This window comes from Corylus avellana, chromosome ca1 (assembly GCF_901000735.1).
Source record: "Corylus avellana chromosome ca1, CavTom2PMs-1.0".
Lineage (NCBI taxonomy): Eukaryota > Viridiplantae > Streptophyta > Magnoliopsida > Fagales > Betulaceae > Corylus > Corylus avellana.
In genome coordinates this window covers 6,508,730-6,524,942 of record NC_081541.1, presented here as the reverse complement: position 1 = coordinate 6,524,942, position 16,213 = coordinate 6,508,730, and the positions used below count along the sequence as shown (strand labels likewise).

Below are 16,213 nucleotides of genomic sequence, written 5' to 3'. Positions count from 1 at the left end.
ATGATATATTAGATATCTATATTGCAAAATTTCAAACTTTGATAACACATTGCAAAAAGCTTGGCAATTTTTGGGGTTAAAGTTGAAGTTTTTTTCTTTTTTGTTTTCAAAAGTTTGGTAACAATTTTATACTCATTGCCCCCACAATTAGGGGTGTACAAACAATTATTCCCTCTTAATCGCAACTACTTTAAGTTGTTATCATTTTTAAGTAACTGCAAACAATAGGTCGGTTAGCGGTCAACCACAACTAGCAGTTATGTGGTAATTGAAAGCATGTTAGTAACCACTTACTGCTTTTCAAGTAATGGACTTTTTGAGTAATTTTTATTGTTTTGGGCCTCTTTTAAACTTTTTTTTGGCATGATTTGTTTTAAACCCTACTCAAATATTATTATCTTTAAATTATATATATATATATATATATATATATATATATAAACTGATTAGCCATAATTAACCACTTTTACCTATTACTAATTGCAACTGAACTCGACAATTATGGGGTTGCAATTATTAATAATTATACAATTATATAATATGTAATTACCTGTTAATGACCGTCCCACCAGTACACCCGTGACTTCCTCACCTTAAACAAAAAAAAAAACCAATCTTCTTGTTGAAATTCCGACACACAGCATGCATCGGGCTCCTTTATACGAGGAACTTTGGGGGACTAATTATTCTCTCCTAAACCCATCCATTGGCCGACATGTGTTGTGAGACTTGAAGTTTGGGGGATTAAATTTATTCTCAATTTTGCTTTTATAATTGAATTTGAACCACCAAAGTTTAGAGTGTTGTTTACTTTCAGCTCTTTATTTTTTGCTTTTATCTAAAATTTTAACAAAACTCATAAACAACTTTTCCTCTCAACGTTAAATTTAACCATACCCAACCATGCTCAATCTCCATATGGACCATATCCAAAAAAAAAAAAAAAACGAAATTTATTTGTTTTTAAATTTTATTTTCACTCTCTTCCCTTCCCTCTTTCTCCTTTATTTGAATTAATATATATATATATATATAAACTGGGTTTTTACTTCTCTCTCTCCTTACGACGCAAGTTTCTGCTCTCTGTCTCTCCTTGCCATGACTTTCATATCTCATTCAACCCCTCACAACTGACTTTCCGATGCAGCGTGATTTAATATAAATACTTCTAGATCTTAAAACTATCAAGGAACATAATAAATCTTCTTCATAAAAACTAGATGTTATATAGGTTTTGAAGGAAGAAAAAAAAAAAAACAAAAAACTCAACTCTGAGTAATTCTTTTTAAACAAACTCATAATTCAAAGCTGCATTCTCAGGGCTCTAAGCATCTATTTATAGCCCCAAAACTTTTAGTCCTAAGATAACAATGAAATAAAGCCAGTTTAAAAGACAACTAAACTAAATAAAAGACTAAAAAAAATCTTAATTCAAATAGAGACTGAAAAATAAAATAATAAAAAACAAAAAAAAAAACTAATAATGACCTAAGTATAAGATAAGGCTTGAATTTTAATCATCATCACCTTCCCAATTCCCAAATTCCGATTTAGAAGACCATTTTATCCCTCCCCTTCCCACTCCCTCTCCCTTTGCCGTTGGCACCACCACTTCCTCTGACCACTATGCGCTGGTGATGGGACTCTCGACTCCTCATCCCATTTAGTTAAAATATATATATATATATATATATATATATATATATATGATATTTACTTATTTAATGAAAATTTTTAAAAATTAAATTTAGAGAAAATGTAAAGTCTGACGGCACCTGTCCAAGTCCAACACATTGATGCTCTGAAAGACTACAAAAATTAGCCACCGAAGAAGAACAAAAAAACATAACATTAGACAAGAAGCATCGCAGGATCTCCCGAGTGTTTTAGCCTCCGAAGAAAACAAAATAACATAACATCAGACATGAAGTACCACTCCAGATCCTGAGTGTTTTAGACTAGTTATAAGACATTTGTTGTCAATAGTCAGCCACGTGAAATATTGAGACGTTAAGCACAATAGGGTTCCTGTTGATGAGCTCCAAGACACACACATCTCCTCTTTGTAAATTGTTGTCTATGCAAAACTGAGTCCATCCCTTCCCTATATTCTTTGCTGAATTCGGTTGATAATGATCATAGCACCGGGCATGCCATTGTTTCCCGTCAGAGTTCTGAAGTTTGACAAACTTATGCCCACTAAGATTCTTGACAGCAAATTCTGCAGGCACATACTGCACAACAAACAAGGATTGAAATAAGTATATTCAAACAAATATTTGAAAAGCAAAATCAAATCTTGAAGAAAGGCTCACCAAATTATATCGATGCACATGACGCGGGATAGCCATGAACGAAGGACTTGTAGGCTTCAACATTTTGGCTGCTTGGATTGCTCTCTCCCTTCCTTCTGCGGACGACCCACCAGAAAATCTTTTTCCAACCATTTCATTCTCGTTCAATTTGTCATGCCTTGATTTTGTTGCATCATCTAAGTCTATTATGTCCACCGGATCTTCCAATTCACAATTTTCTCTCCATGGATACTGAATCTCAGTTGCAGTACTATCGAATACAAGAACATGAAATTTTGAATTTCCTTCATATCTGAAGACTAAAAAGTAGCCATAATGAATAGAATGGTGTTCCATAAAATCCTTCCAACCATCATGGAACCAAATCTCCCTGTTGGGTTTCTCCAATCCCACTTTCCAAAAATGACCATTGGGAACAGTGAGAGTAGCAACATCAGACAGTTCATCCCCAAATTCCATTACAAACTTTACAGGGATCTTCTGCAACCACCAAAGTAATATTGATCAAGAAATGAGAAGACAGACAAACAAGCAAGCAACTAAGCAAGGAGTGAGAATATTGCATTACCAGTTTCTTGTCGTGAATGGTAGAGGGGAGTATGAACTTGAAGAAGTGGGAGGGTCTCCTACCCGCCATACTACTTGACGGCGGGTGATCATAGCTCCGGTTGGGCACCACTCTAGTCCGGCGAGTCCTTGCCATATATAGTAAGAAAAGTCTGATCACGATGGTTGTTTGATTTGATCCCACGGTGGAAATGCCTCGACGACGTTACTCTGCTCTCCCTCAAGATCTGATAAGAGAGCTCGGAGTGGCTGAATTTAAGTAGCCATTCTTAGCTGAAAGTAATTTATTATTCTTCTTACCAGCCATTCTCATGATTCACAGTGAAAGTGGGAAAATACCGATGGTAAATTGATTCTTTTAAGGTGATAAATTGTACTTGCATTGGAACTTATCAAAACAACAGCAATGACATTTATAAGTGTGCTGTAAAAAGTTATGAGAGGAGAATCATCGCCGCCAAGAAAGAGTTTTGAACCCCTTTTTTTTTTTTTTTTTTTTTTTTTTGGAGAAGATAGAAATAAATTTGTTTGTTAGTGAAAAAAAGAAGAAGGCTGACTTCTATTTATTAGAGAAATAAAAAGAAGATAAATTTATTCTAAACCCATTTAAAATAATGTAAAGTGTTTATAAATATTTAAAATGTATATTAAATTTTTAAGGTCATTAATAGTAATTTACTAACTTAATGTTTATAGACACTTAGTACTAGTACTATTTTAAGGAATAGGACCTTCTCCAATTCATTTTGGACTGAAAAATATCCAGTTCATGGGCAAGCTTTCTAACTAAAGTCACAAATAGAACACATGTCAACTAACTAAAAATAATAATAAAATATTATTTTAGATTTAAATAAAATAATATTGGTTTATCTAGCCCAATGGCCATGGGGTGGCCGAAGCCAACCCAGCCCGAAACTGGGGTGGTCCGGCCACCCCCTAGCCATCCCTTAGTATTTTATTATTTTATTATTTTATTTTTATTTAAATATAAAATAATATGTTATTATTATTTTTAGTTAGTAGATAGATGTCCTATTTGTGGTTTTAGAATTTCTAAGAAGAAATCTTAGCCATGAACTAGATATCTTGGATTTAAATAATAACATTTTATTTCAAGACTGAAGAGAATCAAATTCCTTATTTTAAATGGGTTTAAGGATATTTCATTCTGATTAATTTAGAATAAAAAGAATTTGTTGCTCATTTCACTCATTGTTTGAATAGAATTGGTTGATCAGGGATAGTACATCTCAATTGATGGGCCAGACCCGCGAGGCCCAAAACTGAGCTTATTACCAATGTTAATCATGATAAGGACTTAGGATTCATTTGATAAACAATTTTGTTTTGGTTTTGTTTTGATACAGTAGCAAAAAGTGATTGATGTGAAAAAACGTAAGAATGTTTTTTTAAAAAAAAAAGTAAAAAAGTAAGAATGTTTGGTATGGAAAAATGACAAAAAAAAATTATTTTATAGTAATTTTTTTTATTTGAATAGTAATAAAAAATGATTGATGTGATGTAAAAAGTAAGAGAATATTAAAAAAATGAAAAAGTGAGACGAATAGTATAATGTCAAAACCATAAAAAAACGTTTATCAAACAAAGCCTTTACGTTCTCAATACTTTTGGAAAGAATGCATTTAGATAGAGAAATAGAAAGTAATTTTGTTTTTAAATTTATAAAAAAATGCTGCTGAGAATGCTCCTTATACCCTCAATTTTTTTAACAGATTTTTTTCTTTGGTACGTTAGTCATTTTTTAAAACTTATTGAATTATAATTATCAAAACTTCAAACAAAAATAACAAAAATATTTGTTTTTACGCATTACATGCTTCTGTAGAGAGTTTTCCTCCGACCTGTCATTAGTTCTTTTAGTTTTTATTTTTCTAAGCAATACACGCATGCTGGCAGAGCAGCCTCCATAAAAGAACCATCAATACCAGCGGTTGAGAGCAGCTTTTACATGCATTAAAGATCAATTTAAAGGCTTTTTTTCTTTTAAATATTATTATTATTAGTAGGGCTGGGTAGATTAATCGGTTACCGATTAACGGCTGTCTACCGATTTCGACCGAATCGATATTAACCATAACCGATATGCCGATATCCTTATCGGTTAAAAAATGTATACCGGAATCCTTATCGGTCCGGTCCAGTTCGGTTAAGGAGTTCTTATCAGTTAACCGGTTTAACCAATAAGAACCGGTTAGGTAATGGTCCAAAACGACGCCGTTTTAGAGAGGTTATATAAACCTCTCTAACTCAATAATTGGTGAACCCTAAGCCCCTAAAAATCACGCCTCTCTTACTCTTAGTCTCTCGCGGCCTCGCCTCTCTAAGCTCTCTCTCTCTCGCCTGAATCGCCTAACTCAATAGTCAGCAATCCTTGGCCAGCACCTTACCTGAATACTTTTGGTGAAGAGGTAGACTTTTCTTGATGAACCCGAATTTTCTTGTGGCTTTGAATGAATTCTTCTTCTGTTAATTTTTCTTCCTCAAAAGGGTTTTTTGCCCATACAATTGATTGGGTATGGGTTTACTTCTTGATAAGGTTAAATGTGAGGGAAACTGTGGTTTATGGGGATTTTATTTTGTTTTTCGCGTTTTGAGTTCGATGTGGCTTCTGTCTGTCTGTCTCTCCCTCACTAGCTTGCTCATTTTCCTGAGTAAAGCTTTGTTTGGTTCTCAGTAGAATCTGAAGGAAAGCGTGCATGTTTTATGGGAATTTGCTTTTGTTCTTTCATATTTGCGTGTTATGTGGGTTCTGTTTCACTCTCTCACCGGCTCAGGTACTCTTTCTGATGGAAGTTCTGTTTGGTTCTTGAGAAAATCCGAGGGTAAATGGAGGGGAATTGAGCTCAACAAGAAGTATTTGGACTCTCAAAAGTCAAAAACACTCATTTTTTGTCTAACAAAATAAATCAATATAAAGTTCATGCCTAAACCGGTTAACCAATTTAACCGAACCGTTTAACCATATACCGTTTTAACCGAAATTATCGGTTAATAACCGATAAGGTCCAAAACCGGACCGTTTTAACCATTACCCAGGCCTAATTATTAGCTCTTTAATTGATAAATCAACACAACTCTTTCACATTCATTTATTAATTTTTTATGATTGATGTACATATTATAAGTGATTTTTTTTTTAATCACTTAAAAGACTTCTATTCTATTGCTATAATTAACTTATAAGAGTATTCACAATGGATAAGCCAATTTTTTATGTAAAATAACTCTTCAAAATTTACTTTATCTAGCTTAGTTAATAAATTTTTAAAGGCCTCCTACATCCAATTAACTCTATTTTTATCTATATCATTTATATATTATTTGTTTACTCTTTATTGGGAAAAAGTTTTGGGAAAAGTTATTAGGAAAAAAGTAGGAAAAGTTTTGGAAAAAAGATAAAACAAGTGAGAGAAACAATAAAAAATAAAATGGCTCCCTTGAACAGTATTGCTACATTTAACTTTTTTTTTTTTTTTTTTACTCTTCCAATCAAATATTTATTTTGCATTTTTTTTATTAATCCAATGTAGGAGGTTTTTTACAAATCTACTATCAATACATGATTTGCTCTCTAGTTCAAAATGAACGGGAGAGTCATTACTTTTTGAAAATAAATCTTGGGGCAACAAATAAGACACGTGTCCCACTAATAAAAAATAAAATAAAATATTATTTAAAATTTTAAAAATAAATAAATAAACAAATTAATAAAAAAACAAGGGGTGGCTGACCATTCCATCTTGGCCATAGGAAGTGACCGGCCACCCTCATTTTAGCTAGGGGGTAGCTTGAGCCACGCCCAATGGCTAGCCAAGGGTGGTCCATGTCCCCGAACCACCCCCAACTTACAAAAGCCTTGGGGGTGGCCAGCCACCCCATTATTTATTGTTTTAAATCTTAAATAATATTTTATTAGTTTTTTTATTAGGTGGACACGTGTCCTATTTATGGTCCTAGGATTCAAGAACCATGAATTGGACTAGAGATGATCCGGATCCTTTTAGTTTCTCTACCTAGTTGACTTAAAAAAAAAAAAGATAATGAGAAAGTTATTGGGCCTAATGTAAGGGTCTGTTTGAGATTGCGGTTTCAATAAGTACAATTTAAAAAATTATGCTGGGAATGGCCACGCAGCCACTCCATGGCCTAGGGGTGGTTGTGCGCCACCCATTGGGGTGGCCGCGCACGACCCCAAGATGGACGGGGGTGGCAGCGAATCGCCCCTCTAGGGGTGGCTTCTCCTCCAACAAAAAAATAATTAATTAATTAATTTTTTTAATTCAGAATTAATGTATAATTCAGTATGGTTGTGTTTGTTTTTGGATTTTTGATATTGGGTTATCTTGAAACCTTAAATTCATCTGACGGCTACCGGCTAGGATTAATAAACTCATTTGTCTTAAATATAGGAGGAAATCTGAATCCGCCCACAACACATTTGGGAGAGCAGCCTCCATAAAAAGCCATCGAATCATCGATACCAGAGGTTGAGGGCATCTTTACATGCATTAAAGAGCTATAAGCAACTTAGGAAAAAGCTCAAATTACTACTCAACTCTAATGATATAATATTTTTTCCAAACTTTAGTTGTGGTTAATGGACAACATTCTAATAATTTAGGATAAGTATTTGTTTTGATCTAAAGTTTAAAACGACATTTAGTTTAATAGATAATAAAATAGGAATAATGTAACATTTTTCCGATCAACGTGGACAATAGCAACACTAAATTAATTCTTCTAAGGTGTATAATTTGCATTGAAACTTGTCCAAAAAAAAAACAGCAATTAATGGCATTGATTTGACGTCTGGCTCCTTGTCAATCGTCAACTAAAAATTAACAAATCACCGGATGGTCTAGATCCATCGAAGGAAAAAGAAAAGACCAGATCAGGATATCCCTAGTTTAAACAAGTTATTTTGTCAGACATTTGGTTAATTGCTTAGTCAATAGTGAGCCGTGTGATTTATTCGCTGCCGTAAATACATGAAACACTGCCCATCTGACCTTGAGTGGCAACCTTATGATGCATACAAGAGGCCCACATAAACACGTGCAACTGAATTTTAATATTTCTCACTAATTTTGATGTAGCATCCTCATTTTATATTAGAAAGGGGAGTTGCCCACATAGAATTAGTAATTTATAGAAAGACATTACATTGAATCTTAATAATCCATGACAAAAATGATTTATGTGTTCGAGTTGCATGCCCAGGAAACATGCATTAAGGAATAAGAATAATAAACTCATGTTTTGCTAGAAAACATACGATTTGATGGTGAAAAATAATATAAAAATACAGCAAATCTTGATTCTGTGGATATATGTTAAATAATAACAGAGACATATTAAGTGTAGTAGAAACTAATTGGATTAGTAGTACGGACAAGCTTACAGAAAAGTTTTAGCATCAGGAATCTTGTGTACAAGCCAAGCCATACTAGTAAAAGCCCATGCATATATGAAAACAAAATCAAAAACCATACACCCTTGGCCTTAAAGCTTCTGCATGTCAAACACCACCAACTATGAGTTTAGACAAGTTATGCGTGTGAAAGTTAGTTAACTTCATAGTCAGCCAGGTGAAATATTGAGACCTTAAGCTCGACAGGATTCCTCTTGATCAGCTCAAACACACACACATCTCCTTCTTCTAAGTCTTTGTCTCTGCAAAACTGACACCACCCTATAGTTTTTCCTGATCTTGAATTCCCACCATGGCTACCATAGCACCGGGCACGCCATTGTTTTCCATCACAAGTTTCAAGTTTGACAAACCGATGCCCCCTAAGATACTTGCCAGCAAATTCAAGAGGCACATACTGCACAAGAAACAAGGATTGAAACAATTGTGTATATATATATATAGTCAAAGTGATATTTGAAAAACATAATCACATCATGTACAAAGCTCACCAAATGATAACCTCGTTTACTTATATGATATGGGCGCACGAAGGCCATGAAGGAAGGACTTGTAGGCTTCAACATTTTGGCTGCTTTGATTGCTCTCTCCCTTCCATCTGCAGACGACCCACCACAAAATCTTTTTCCAACCAACTCATCCGAGTGAGGCATTTCATTTTCGTTCAAATTTTCATGCCTTGATTTTGTTGCATCATCCAAGTCTATTATGTCCACCGGATCTTCCAATTCACAATCTTCTCCCCATGGATATTGAATCTCAGTTGCAGTATTATCAAACACAAGAACATGGAATTTTGAATTTCCTTCATATCTGAAGACTAAAAAGTAGCCATAATCAATAGAATGGTATTCCATAAACTCCTGCCAACCATCATCAAACCAAATCTCCCTGTTGTCTTTCTCCAATCCCACTTGCCAAAGATGACCATTGGGAGCAGTGAGTGTAGCAACATCAGAAAGTTCATCCCCAAATTCCATTACAAACTTTACGGGGATCCTCTGCAACCACCAAGGTGGATCAGTTATATTGTCACAATTACCATATATGTGTAATGAAGTTAAGGAAACATGCGTGTGATGCAGATAAATATATGGCTTATAATAAGTGCTGCACAAACCAATAACTTCAATTAATTGTTTAAAGGTTGATCTAGCTTCTTCAGGATTCTTCCCCTGTTATGGATTTAACTTTTTAGCCAAGTAAAAATTGCCTGAACATATCAGTTGGCAAGATAATTCTACCAAAATGAAGCATGGAAATGCATACTTGGACAACTCAGAGCATTCCAATTAAACTTTTCTCTAAATTTGAAAACACTCACAAAAATGGCCTCTTAATAAGCTCTCTACTCTATTTTAAATTTAAGAAAATCCAAGTTTGAAGAGATCAATTAGGATGCTCTAAAAAGAAGCTCTCCAAATACTAATTGCGAAACCGCTCTCCACTTTCTCTTTAAAAAAAAAAAAAGTCAACTTTATTTTTTTACATTATCAAACAACTTTCTATATTTTTTTCTCACAAAAAAAATTCCGAACTCATTTATACTTTACTAAACACATTCATTAGATTGAGGTGTCATAACTTTTGCTCGACTACAGTGAAGCATTGGATGTAACTTTGTGATGCACAATAATTCTAAGGGCTCAGTACTCAATACATTGTCCAAAGAATAATGTTATTATGTACATCTATTTCACAGGCTGTATTGGCATGTTTTAAATAACTTCTTATGTAAGCCATTTAAAAAAGTAATAAAAACCACTTAGAACACGCCACTAATATACAACCCTAATATTTGCACCTAATTACTATGTGAGTTAATTTAGATAAAGGAAATCATCTATCTCCATCCCATTTTGAAAATGCAAAAATGGGTCGAAAATTGAAAGTAGCAATGAAATATATGTTTCTTGTTAATTCCAATAGCCAAAACAAATAAGAACCAAGAAACCCATCATGGTATCATATATACTACCATGAATGCACTGCATGCCAGAATATTAAAGAAACGAAAAGACAAAGAAATAACAAGCAGCAAGCAAGCAATTAAGGAAGAGATTGAGAAGGCATTACCAGTTTCTTGTCGTGAATGGTAGAGGGGAGGATGATCTTGAAGAAGTGCGAGGGTCTGGTAGCCGCCATCGAACTTGACCTCCGGTTGCGCACCACTCTAGTCCGGCGAGTCCTTGACATATCTCTATTGTTGAATATTGATCATGCGGTAGAAATGCCTGGAAGCTATATCCTGCTCCCCTCAGGATGATCGGTTCTGACTCTCTATTAGGAACTCAAAATGCTTTGAGTTACATATTCTCAGTGAGTGGAGTGTTGAGAGAGACGTGAAAGAGAGGTTTCAGAAAAAGTGAGGAGGTTCAGCTGACGTCTTGAGGTTCAGTGAGTGGAGTGACGTGAAAGAGAGGTTTCAGAAAATAGTGTTGACGTTCATGAGCTGACGTCTTGGAGTACTCATGCTCGTGGGTATGAAGATCCGGCTTAAATATAACTGCAGCGTACTATTGTTAAAAAAATGTAACCAAAGGGAGACAACTATATAGAGAGAACAAGTTGTCGTTTATGCCCATTGTATAATTGGAGAGTTGTTTGGGTGGAATGAGACAGAGTGAGTGAGAATATGGCATAGCCCAACGTTACTGTTTTGTTTTGTTTTGTTTTGTTGTTTTGTTTTGTTGTGTTTTTATATGTTGAATGTCACCACTTTGGCTTTTTGGATAAAAAGCAAAAAGTAAAGACAAAAATACTGGAGAAGTGAGTTTGTTCTAAATTAAAATATTGCATAGACAGCACCCGCAAGAATAAAAGAATACTACGATTTTTAGTGATGTTTTTTATTTTTTATCTTATATATATATATATATATATATATAAAAAAAACCAGAAACCAGTGGGATAAGGATTTTTTTTATTTATTTTTTTAAAAAAACAATATTAGCATAACATTCCTCCCAAAAAATAAACCACCCATCAACCTTGTATTCAATATGCTTGTTATATGCATAATTTAAGGAGAGGTAGGGGTGTATAAGTGGTTGCGATTAGCGGTTATTGGCTAAAACCGCTAACTGCAACCACCTAAAGCAGTTATTAGATTTTAATAACCGCAACCGCTCACCTTAGGCGGTTAGTGGTTATTGAATAACTAGCAGTTATTCAAACCAGTAACTGACGGTTTTTTTTTTTTTTAAATATGGGCTTTCAAACTTTTTGAAGTGTTTTAAACCTTTTTGTGCTTATTTTAAATAGTTTTGAGTCAAAAGTGTTTCAAAAAATAATAAATATGATAAAACCTTATCTCTTAACTCGTATTTAAAACGACACCGTTTTGGTGTTTAATGACGTCGTTTTAATGTTATATTTTTAAAATAAAGGCAAAATTACCATTTTACTTTTTTAAAAAACGTCTTTCCTTTTTAAGGAACCGGCTCCTCTCTAGGACCTGATTTCCTAAAGAAAGATCCTCCTTGCTATTACTCAAGAGAAAGGCATGGAGTAAATTTTATTGGACCTAATATGTAAATATATGAATCACCACCCACCCATCTGGGCTTGAGTGGCAGTTGGACTAATTATATCTTTATGACGTATACAACATAATGTGCAACAGAATTTCAATATTTCACACTAATTTCGATCTTCATAATCCACCATGAAAATGATTTATCAGATAGCTAAAGGGTTCGAGTTCTATATATGCACAGGAAACTTAGACAAAAGTTCTTGCATCAGGAACCCATCAGTACAAGCCATAGCAGTGGACAAAAAACCAAAATATAGCAGAGACAAGTTATGTGTGCAAGTTAGTTAACTGCATAGTCAACCGAGTGAAATATTGAGACCTTAAGCACAACAGGCTTCCTCTTGATCAGCTCAAACACACACACATCTCCTTCTTCTAACTTATTGTCTCTGCAAAACTGACCCCACCCTACAGTTTTTCCTGACTTTGAGCTACCACCACGATGCTCACAGCATCGGCCACGCCATTGTTTTCCATCACAAGTCTCAAGTTTGACAAACGGATGACCACTAAGATACTTGCTAGCAAATCCGACAGGAACATACTGCGCAAAACAAACAAGAATTGAAACAATTGTATGCGTATTCAAAGTGATATTTGAATAATTAGAAAAAAAAAAAAAAAAAAAAGTGATATTTGAAAAACATGATCAAATGACCATGTGCAAAGGCTCACCAGAGTACCACGTATATGATATGGGCGCAAGATGGCCATGAACCAAGGACTTTTAGGCTTCAACAGTCTGGCTGCTTTGATTGCTCTGCCTCTTCCTCTGGACATCATGAGTCTTCCTTTTGAAGATGTACCAGAAAATCTTTCCCTAACATATGTTCCCCCATCTACTTCATGTTTTGGGAACAGCTTATCTGAGTTAGACATTTCATTTTCCTTCAACTTGTCCACCTCATCTTCCAATTTGCAATTCTTGCTCCGTGGATACTGAATCTCAGTTGCAGTATTATCAAACACAAGAACATGGAACTTTGAATTCCCTTCATATCTGAAGACTAAAAAGTAGCCATAATTAATAGAATGGTGTTCCATAAAATCCTGCCAGCCATCATCAAACCAAATCTCCTTGTTGCCTTTCTCCAATCCCACTTGCCAAAGATGACCATTAGGAACAGTGAGTGTGGCAACATCAGACAGTTCATCCCCAAATTCCATTACAAACTTTACAGGGATCCTCTGCAACCACCAAGGTGAGTTATATTTTCACATGTGTGATGCAGATAAAAATATCTGTCGCAAAATAATTGCAGCACAAGCCTACAACTTCAATTAAACTTTTTAAAGATTGATTTGGGTTTTGGTTTCTCACCCCCTGTAGCCTAAACATATCAATTGGCAAGGTAATTCTAGTAAAATGAAACAGGGCAATGCATACTTTAAAGGTGCAGAAACCTCGTCAACAGAGGAAATTCAGTACCAAATGACGTTGAAGAGCTATCAACATTTTCGACAAGACATTGTTGGCTAGAATTTATGAATTAATTGTAGACATGTTGGAACTTCCTACTGACAGCGCAAGAATTCTAATTTCTGTCCATCCTCTTTATTTATGGTAGACAAGATTAATCATTAAAGTTTCTTAGAAAGTTCCAAAAAGCTTTGCACACCAATGAGCCTCTTCGATTTCTAAGGTATAATCTTTAAAACCTAATCACTATTTTTAAATTAAATTATTCGAATTTCGTTATATCGATATAATTATCCGGAATTATATCTCCATATCCCATGTTGAACAAACAAAAATGGGTCGGAAATTGAAACTAGAAATGAATTAAACCTCTTTCTTGTTATTTCCAAGTGCCAAAACAAACAAGAACCAAGAAACCCATCATGGAATCATACTACCATTAACACAATGCTGCATGCAACAACAGCAGCAGAATATTCAAGACATGAAAAGACAAAGAAACAAGCAGCAAGCATATGTTGTAGTGAGAAGGCATGCATTACCAGTTTCTTGCCGTCAATGGAAGAAGGGAGTATGATCTTGAAGAAGTGCGAGTGTCTCCTACCCGCCATACAACTTGGCGGCCGGTGGCCATTCCTCCGGTTGGGAAACACTCTAGTCCGGCGAGTCCTTGACTTCTTCGGTGCCATAGTTAAAAAAGTATTGTCATCCAACGGTAGAAATGCCTCGAAGCTACTCTGCTCCCCTCAGAAATCAGCTCCGATTCTCAGTGGAGTGGCTGATATGGCACGCCACGAAAGAGAAAAATCTTGATTCCGTGGATCTGTGTTTGTTAACAACCGAGACACATTCAGTGTAGTAGGTATGGACTAGCTCAGAAAAGTTTTAACCCATGAGTACAAGCCATACACTAGTGGACAAAACCATAAATATTAAACAAAATCAAACACAAAAACAAAAACCAGATCCTTCATAGGTTCTGCATGCCTATGAGTTTAGACAAGTTATGCTTGAATTTCCTTCATATCTGAAGACTAAAAAGTAGCATAGTCAATAGATGATGGTATTCCATAAAATCCTGCCAACCATCATCAAATCGGATCAGGATCCCCTCTCACTATTAGGAGAATCAGAGATTTTTCAATTTTCAATTTTAATCATCTATTTTTATCCAACTCATACGATGTCACGCGTATTCCACTTAAATTAAATAATAAAACATTAATTAATTTTTTTCAAAAAAACAATTCAAATAATAAAAAATTAAATTCAAATAAAAAAAATTGGGGTGATTGGCCACCCCCTAATCTAGGGGTGGCTTCGGCCACCTCAGACCGGAAGCCACCCCATAGCCCTCAATGTTTTTGGCCCTTGGGGGAGGTAGCCAGACCACCCCCAAGGGCCGGTCTGGGGTGGCTTCAGCCACCCCTAGACTCAACTGGGGTGGCTGGCACCACCCCAGTTTTTTTTATTTGATTTTAATTTTTTAGTATTTTTATTTTCCTTTTAAAAATTAATTAATATTTTATTATTAAATTTACATGAGACACATAGCATCGTATGAGCTGTTGAATAAAAATTAATGGCCGAGATTAAAAATTGAAGAATTTTCAACTCTCCGAATAATGGGAGGAGATCTCATCAAACCAAATCTCCTTCTTGGGTTTCGCAAATCCCACTTACCAAAAATGACCATTGGGAACAGTGAGTGTAGTAACATCAGACAGTTCATCCCCAAATTCTATTACAAACTTTTCAGGTATCCGGTGTGTTTGGCGAGGGTTTGAAAAAGAAAGTAGAATTGTAAAAAATTTGGTTGACGTGGGAAAAAAAAATATTTTAAATAAAAAAAATAAAAAATTATTTTATAATATTTTTTTTAATTTAATTAATAATAAAAAAATGATTAATGTAATATAAAAAATAAAAATTTAAGATTAATTTTTTAAATCTTTAGATTTGATACGATTCACTCTTTTGCCGAAGACACCCAAAAATAAGTTATATTAATCAAATTAAGGAAATACCTGTTTCTTGTCGTTTTCAAGTGCAAAAACAAACCAAATCTCCTTGTACCAGTATATTCAAGAAATTAATGAAAAGACAAAGAAACATACTGAGCAAGGTAATGAGAAGGCATTAATTACAAGTTTCTTCATACCTCCGGTTGCACCACTCCAGTCCGGCGAGTACTTTTTGATTTATTGGGTGCCATAGTTTTTTTTTTTTTTTTTTTTAACACGCCATTAGCAACACAACTTTCACATCGGGAAGCTTCCACTAACGTGAAACTGTCGCGTCGCTTTTAAACACTTCCACGCTTAACACTGCACGTGACTTTGGTTGGGTTTGACAGAAACAAAGTTGACTGGCGTCAAAAAAGAGGACCTTTCTCCGGATTGGGATCCCGGCGATGCATGGGAAATTGCCAATAAAAAATGGCTGAAATCTTAAGTATTGAATTTCATCCGATGGTCTATATACTGCCACATGTCTATTTAATAAAAAAATGTTAAAATAATATTTAAGTTTTTTTTAAAAATATAAAACAAAATTATAAAAAATAAAATAAAAAATTATAAAAAAATGTATGGGGTCGCCGGCCACCTCATCTAAGACTTGGGGGTGGCTTCAGCCACCCCTAGGTGCCGGTTGGGGGTGGTTCCACCCCCAACAGATCCTTAAGAGCCACCCCCTAGGGCCAACCCAAAAAAAAAAAAAGAAAAAGAAATTGGGTTTCGCCCTAGGGAACCATCCCTTAGGGCCATGGGGGTGGCCGGTCCTTGGCGGTGGATTCGGCCACCCCCAACTGGCCATTGGGGGTGGCAGAAACATGTCTCAAATGGGGTGGCCAGTCACCCCATACTTTTTTTATAATTTTTTATTTTTCTATTAATTTATTTTATATTTTCTTTTTA

The 16,213-nt window shown here is 35.0% G+C and overlaps 3 protein-coding genes across 3 annotated transcripts; all 3 read right to left on the bottom strand.

The window, feature by feature from the left end:
- Nucleotides 1-1,939: 1,939 nt before the first annotated feature.
- LOC132171582 (B3 domain-containing transcription factor VRN1-like) lies at nucleotides 1,940-3,219 on the bottom strand. Its single transcript, XM_059582978.1, has 3 exons — nucleotides 2,884-3,219; nucleotides 2,316-2,795; nucleotides 1,940-2,234 (listed from the first exon to the last, which is right to left on the bottom strand). The coding sequence occupies exons 1-3, from the start codon at nucleotides 3,016-3,018 to the stop codon at nucleotides 1,980-1,982; spliced, it is 870 nt and encodes a 289-aa protein (XP_059438961.1). The 5' UTR covers nucleotides 3,019-3,219; the 3' UTR covers nucleotides 1,940-1,979.
- A 5,096-nt stretch (nucleotides 3,220-8,315) lies between these two features.
- On the bottom strand, nucleotides 8,316-10,554 carry LOC132168175 (B3 domain-containing transcription factor VRN1-like). The gene is made up of 3 exons (XM_059579288.1): nucleotides 10,414-10,554; nucleotides 8,829-9,338; nucleotides 8,316-8,734 (listed from the first exon to the last, which is right to left on the bottom strand). Exons 1-3 carry the CDS (start codon nucleotides 10,531-10,533, stop codon nucleotides 8,471-8,473), a joined length of 894 nt encoding a protein of 297 aa, XP_059435271.1. The 5' UTR covers nucleotides 10,534-10,554; the 3' UTR covers nucleotides 8,316-8,470.
- Nucleotides 10,555-11,930: 1,376 nt separating this feature from the next.
- Nucleotides 11,931-14,151, bottom strand: LOC132178682 (B3 domain-containing transcription factor VRN1-like). The gene is made up of 3 exons (XM_059591180.1): nucleotides 13,838-14,151; nucleotides 12,551-13,063; nucleotides 11,931-12,419 (listed from the first exon to the last, which is right to left on the bottom strand). The coding sequence occupies exons 1-3, from the start codon at nucleotides 13,982-13,984 to the stop codon at nucleotides 12,156-12,158; spliced, it is 924 nt and encodes a 307-aa protein (XP_059447163.1). The 5' UTR covers nucleotides 13,985-14,151; the 3' UTR covers nucleotides 11,931-12,155.
- Nucleotides 14,152-16,213: the final 2,062 nt, after the last annotated feature.

Excerpts from the sequence above, each read along its gene's own strand:
- LOC132168175 (XM_059579288.1), bottom strand. The coding sequence starts at position 10,533 with ATGTCAAGGACTCGCCGGACTAGAGTGGTGCGCAACCGGAGGTCAAGT. Across the intron at positions 9,339-10,413 it reads CCATTCACGACAAGAAACTG|AGGATCCCCGTAAAGTTTGT; the intron begins GTAATGCCTTCT and ends TGGTGGTTGCAG. Across the intron at positions 8,735-8,828 it reads GTAAACGAGGTTATCATTTG|TATGTGCCTCTTGAATTTGC; the intron begins GTGAGCTTTGTA and ends TTTCTTGTGCAG.
- LOC132171582 (XM_059582978.1), bottom strand. The coding sequence starts at position 3,018 with ATGGCAAGGACTCGCCGGACTAGAGTGGTGCCCAACCGGAGCTATGAT. Across the intron at positions 2,796-2,883 it reads CCATTCACGACAAGAAACTG|AAGATCCCTGTAAAGTTTGT; the intron begins GTAATGCAATAT and ends TGGTGGTTGCAG. Across the intron at positions 2,235-2,315 it reads ATGTGCATCGATATAATTTG|TATGTGCCTGCAGAATTTGC; the intron begins GTGAGCCTTTCT and ends TTTGTTGTGCAG.
- LOC132178682 (XM_059591180.1), bottom strand. The coding sequence starts at position 13,984 with ATGGCACCGAAGAAGTCAAGGACTCGCCGGACTAGAGTGTTTCCCAAC. Across the intron at positions 13,064-13,837 it reads CCATTGACGGCAAGAAACTG|AGGATCCCTGTAAAGTTTGT; the intron begins GTAATGCATGCC and ends TGGTGGTTGCAG. Across the intron at positions 12,420-12,550 it reads ATCATATACGTGGTACTCTG|TATGTTCCTGTCGGATTTGC; the intron begins GTGAGCCTTTGC and ends TGTTTTGCGCAG.